Below are 5818 nucleotides of genomic sequence, written 5' to 3'. Positions count from 1 at the left end.
ATAAAAAGTCTTCTATAAGTGAGAGGTCATGAATACTATTTTGTCAGATGACATTGGAAACAAATGAAGAATGGCAACTGAATAACATGATGCACATATGCAGCCATGAATTTGTCAACCAGAATTACCCTTAAAATTAAAGAGACTCCATTCTTTAATTAAAATCTTTCCACCCAATTAATTAAGGGCATTTTAATGAAAAAAATAATTCATGCAGCAAATAATTTGAGAAGGGTTTTATTAAAAAAGATCTAGAGCTTGAGACGAACTCTTCACAATGTTCTTATAAAAAGGACAGGAGAAAGTGAAGATGAGATCAGAGGAAAGGCATCAATTTGCCCAAGAACAGCACACAAAATGACCATATTATGAAGAACAGAATTCAACATTCTAATCACAAATGCAACTCCCTGATTCATAAAAGCTTGATACAAAGACTACTGAGACACTTCAACTACAATAAACACAAATGACAGTGAGTGAAAATATGAATAAATACAGAACACTGACACAGATGGAGAGCAGATTTGCCAGTCCTTTCAGAGGGTGACTCTCTCTATCCAAAAACCACACTCAAAGTTCGTATCCGTCCTTCAAGAGGGTTAAAAAACAATGCATTGCGAGAAAAAACATTAACAATAATTTCGAGGTGCATCTACAACACAGAATTGGAGTATGTTCCAGATTTCATTTCTGATCTTATGCAGGGAGAAAACAGAAGCTTCAGCCGCTAGTAAACCAAAAAGATACGCACACTAGTAAATTTCATTTTGAAAGCAAAATACTCTAACTCCAAGTGTTTAAGAAGCTTGGATCACCAGCAATAGACATCTCAGCAGCATATACATAACAGAGATTCAAGGCCAACCATAAGAAATTTAAAATTCAACCCAAAACAGCAGAATCAGCACATTATAGCCTATCATTTTGGCAAGAAATAATGTCATTGACTTCACTCATTTGGTGGCCTGTGCAATTATGTTACTCAATGAACTGGCTTCCTCCTTTGCAGTCTCCACCAATGCATCCTGAAACCCAAAACATTAAATGCTATGCTCTTCCAGGTTTACAGAAAGAAAATACCTTCCAAATAAAATTGACAGAGACTTCTAGTTATTTCATACCTGCGCAGCTATCAACCGTGCAACTGTTTTCTTGCTGGACTCTTGAAGCTCACCAGCAATTAGAAGTTCGTCCAGTATATAGTAGGCCTTTAATGATATAAACAAATCAATGAACAAATCTTGGCAGACAAAAACAATGTATTAGAATACATATGATACCAGTAGAAATTAGAAAACCAAGTTAGCATGTATCTCTAATTTAAGGGACAAAGACATCAATGTAACCTAAAAAATCTGACATTTGAAGTTGATTCTTCTTGAATGAATCATCAATAACTGTTAACAGACTAACAGGAGATAAGTGCACAAACCTTGTGGAAATTGAATATTAAGTCCAACTCGCATACCTGCAAATGGTGTGGTAAAAATAATTTATATTTATAATATTAAATTAAAGAAGACATGAAATTCTAAGATCCTTTCCATGAAAAAATGGGAAATATGTCTAAGTAATATAATCAGTGCCCTTAGGCATTGAAAGCTTTAAAGAACTCACACTGCCAAAATACCGATCAAGGATCTCAACAAAATGATGAATTATTTCAAGCACTTCCAATTCATTATCATCTTGGTCAATACACATGCAAAAGTAGAGGCTAGCATATCTGCACAGGACATCCATTACAATAATCAATTAATCATTATCAAGACAACAAGAACCGTGCTCTTCAAAGGAGTAGTGGTATAGGATGAAAAGGCCATGGTTGGTTGGTAAAATACCTTTTATAAACAACTTTATATCCTCTCCAATCTACAAAATTACAGAGCTTGGGAGCACGAGAAAGAATCACTCCACTGAGCTCACGGATAACCTTTTGAAAACAGATATTTCATAGATAGAGATGGATCAAGATGAAATAAAATGAATTCAACAAGATGTAATACAAAAGTAACATCATTAATTATGTCAGATAAATTAAAGCTAAAATCAGATAGAGGTGTGCCCAGTTGTAGTCAATTAATGTAAAGTTGTATGAAGAACTGAGGTGGCTAATAATCTTTGGAAAATGAGAAATAGAAAACATGATCACTAGAATTACCTTTGTTCTTTCTTTTTGTGTGTATGGTGAATACCATTTTGTAAGTCTCACTTTCCCTTGACGGCTAATAAGCAGCACAAAGTGAATCTAAAAGTACCCAAGCAAAAAAGTATGATGAGAATGGAAACAAATCAATAACATTAGTTAAATAACATGATGCAGAGTTGCAGAAATAAAATAATAACACTGCCCCATTCTGTCACCTCCACATTAAATATTACAAGTTAATAATCATAACATTCAAGGAGGCGACTTAAAGGCTGAAGTGTTCTGAGCTCAAGCATCAGATTGTCCTGGTTATGGGGAAAGACATCCTATCCTGTTATCATAAAGTCATGTGCATTTTAGTACGATGAGAACAAATAGTGGATGCCATCTTCAGAAATGGTATCAATTCTGCAGAGAGAAAGACATAGCGTATGCAATATTCAAACACATTGGGAGTCCTTATTTAAGTGGAGTCTACCACTCAACTGAGTACACAGGCATATTGCAGCTATTTCTTTCTGAAACTGAAAAGTCAATTTTTAAAAAATTGAGAGGTTCCAAATATAAACATATTAAGGTTTTGCTTCTATTTAATTTTTTCTCTTTTCTTTTGACAAAACCTGCATTTAATAATCAGCCAAGATCCCTAATAAAGGAAGGGAAGTAATACATATCAACTAGTAAAGGGGGCCAACCGTGAAGCCCTTGAGAAAATTTGAGCCACGTTAATGTAGTTCAGGGTAAACTTTAGGTCAAGCTGGAGGAAAAATTTTGAGAACGCTAAGGTTGTATGGATTTTCTAATTTGTTCACAATACTACTTTGTAATGAAAAAGCACTATAGAAAGGCGGAGGGAGAACAAAAAGTTGTGCGATACAGGGTTCAATGCTTCACCATGCATATATAGCTTTTACAATTTTCTCTAGCTACTATTAAAAGGCAATAAAAGAGATGTACTAGCTAAAATCATTGATCTAACGGAATATCGCCCAATCTACTAGCCAGAAATAACAAAAAGACGCTTAGCATCAGGGGATAACAGATTCTTCACCATTTTTCTGCTCCTTTAGATATACAAATCCTCTCTCTAAAAAATCTGAACACACGGAAGTTGAAAATCATTGAATAAATCGAAAGGGTCAATGTACCAATTCACCAGGGCACTCAGATCTCGAAATTAGCGGGATCCCAGTTAGCGGATCGCGATTGCAACTCATACAGCACATGTATTTGGAAGGAAAATGCATTTATCGTGAAAATGTATGAGCGACAAAAAGAACATCGATTCATTCGGATGGTAAATCAGAACCAGAAGAAATGACTTCCGTGTGGCATAAAACTAAAAATTCTAAAGTTAGTCAAAGGGTTTCTACTCATCACCAGAAGAAGAGAAGACCAGCAGGCAGAAGTGAAATTGGAAATAACATGAACGTAATAATCAATACTAAACAACAATTCTACACTGAAATCTGATTAATCAAATCAGAGCATAATTATGGGCGAGATCCAGTTTCTATCGGTAATAATATAATGATTTCAAGATTGGGAGAAACTTACCATTTGCCTTCGTGGACAGATTTAGGACGCGAGACCTAATGAATCGCTAGCCCGAATTCAAGGTATAGGAGGTAAGCAAAAGGCACCCAGTTCTTCAATGGCAAGTCTTGTATGTCAATCTGCATAAATTATTTCTAAAAATTTAATAATTGCTGTGAATAGAGACCAAATCAGATAATTAAATGATGACCAAAACATATATGGATTCATATATATAGTAGAGACAACGCATAAAAGTAATTTAGAAACAGAACGAGCATTAACAAGATCTCACCTAACAGCAGATGAAAACGCAGAGACAAGGAGATGGATTCAAAGGCGGAGCTATATCACTCTTAGGGGGAAGCAGAAATCTTAGAAATATGCATGGTTGATATTATTACAATACCCTTTCAATTTTTGTATTTTATGATTTTCTAAATTATTTTAATTTGTTTACCAAAAAATAAATTGTTCTAGTTGGATTTGTATTTTTATTTTTCATTTTGATTAAAATGACAATTTTGCTATTAAACTATAAATTTATAGTATTTGAGATTTAAAACGTATCATTGATATGTTTTTATTTTTAAAAATTTAAAATTATAACAATTTATCTCCTTCTATTAATTTTGACACTCAGTTGATTAAAAAAATATAAAAAATTTAAAAATTATAGAAAAATGATCTTTGGATCCTTTCATGTTATTTTTTTAGTGTTTTTTATAATTTTTAATATCATTTTTTATAATTTTTTAGTCAACTAAAAGTAAAAATTGACAAAGAAGAGAGATTGACACGATTTTAAATTATATAAGAGTATAAATATTTAAAAATAAGTTTAAAATCTCATGTGTCATGACTCATAAATCTATAATTTAAAAGTAAATTTGTCATTTTACATTTTTAATGCAAGGCTGCACACAAACTGTGTACATTTTATTGTTTTCTTGATTCTTGCACTTTTAAGGTATTTTAACATGTGATGGTTTTGGCCCAATGGCATATAATTTTTTTTTTTAAGAAAAAAATTATGGGAAAAAAAATTTAGGGATTCATTAGATTGAACTTGCTTTTTTCAATCAGACTTATTGTCTGTTTTTTTTTTTTTTAACCTGATCAATTGTGAAAATAAACTAGTTGTTTGCCAGATCAGTGCTCTTTAACAGGATTTTTAATGCTATTAATCCCTCCTTAACAGTTTTAAACATGAGGAAGTAATGAATCTGATGACAGAAACTAAAATGAACCAATAAAAAGAATAGAAAAATGTTTAAGGATCTAATTTAAAATTAAGAAATAAGCGTGAGTTCCAAACGGCAAGCCTGCTTTGAGTCTATTTTAAATAATAATATTTAAATTATTAATATTTCAATAAAATAGTATTAAAACAAACATAACTTTTTTAAATTATCTACAAATATTATTGCTAACAATAGTAATCTGTAATTATCTGATAATTGGTTAAAATGGTATTTTAATTTTTTACTTGAGTTAAAAAAAATAACATTCTTCATTTATTTATAAGTTAGGAGATTTTGTTGATATTAATTTTTCTTATAGCAATGTGTTCCTAAATTTTTAGGTTATTTTCTATAATTTTTTAAAACTAATGTTTAAATTAATTGACATTTAGCAAATAGATGGTATTACTATATTTTTAATATATGAGCAGATATTGCATCATCCTTAACCTTAACATAAGAGGGCATCTAGGAGAAAAAAAATTTGAAGGGAATATTGGCAATTTATCCTTCAAATTTCTTAAGTGCATGTCAAGAAATTTTGGGACATCGAACAAATATAATTGAAAGGTTTGGTCTTTCATAATTTATTAATTTTTATATCATTTTTCTAGTTGAATTACTAAGTTTATCAAAGTTTCACAATAGAGCAATCATGAGCTTTCACATAATAAATGATAAAGCTAATTTATTTTTTGGGTGAATATAGCTAATTTCTTTTAATCTTATCTTATAATATAATTAAACATATAGAATTTAATTTATTTTAATTTTGTAACAATCAGAAACCAATATGAGTATTATTATTAATACTTAATTAGTAATGTAAATATCTAAAAAAATTAATCTTGTCAATTGTGGTATAGTTTCATTCCTCCATTAGAGT

General features: G+C 31.0%; 1 protein-coding gene across 1 annotated transcript; it reads right to left on the bottom strand.

Moving 5' to 3' along the window:
* Positions 1-656: 656 nt before the first annotated feature.
* LOC129301617 (AP-1 complex subunit sigma-1) lies at positions 657-4076 on the bottom strand. Its single transcript, XM_054940172.1, has 8 exons — positions 3984-4076; positions 3710-3828; positions 2165-2251; positions 1845-1936; positions 1621-1729; positions 1436-1471; positions 1125-1211; positions 657-1028 (listed from the first exon to the last, which is right to left on the bottom strand). Exons 2-8 carry the CDS (start codon positions 3710-3712, stop codon positions 957-959), a joined length of 486 nt encoding a protein of 161 aa, XP_054796147.1. The 5' UTR covers positions 3713-3828; positions 3984-4076; the 3' UTR covers positions 657-956.
* Between the last annotated feature and the right edge of the window lie 1742 nt (positions 4077-5818).

This window comes from Prosopis cineraria, unplaced genomic scaffold (genome assembly GCF_029017545.1).
Source record: "Prosopis cineraria cultivar Desert tree isolate PC_DT_omini unplaced genomic scaffold, ASM2901754v1 PC2, whole genome shotgun sequence".
NCBI lineage: Eukaryota > Viridiplantae > Streptophyta > Magnoliopsida > Fabales > Fabaceae > Prosopis > Prosopis cineraria.
This window is presented reverse-complemented; position numbering and strand designations above follow the sequence as displayed.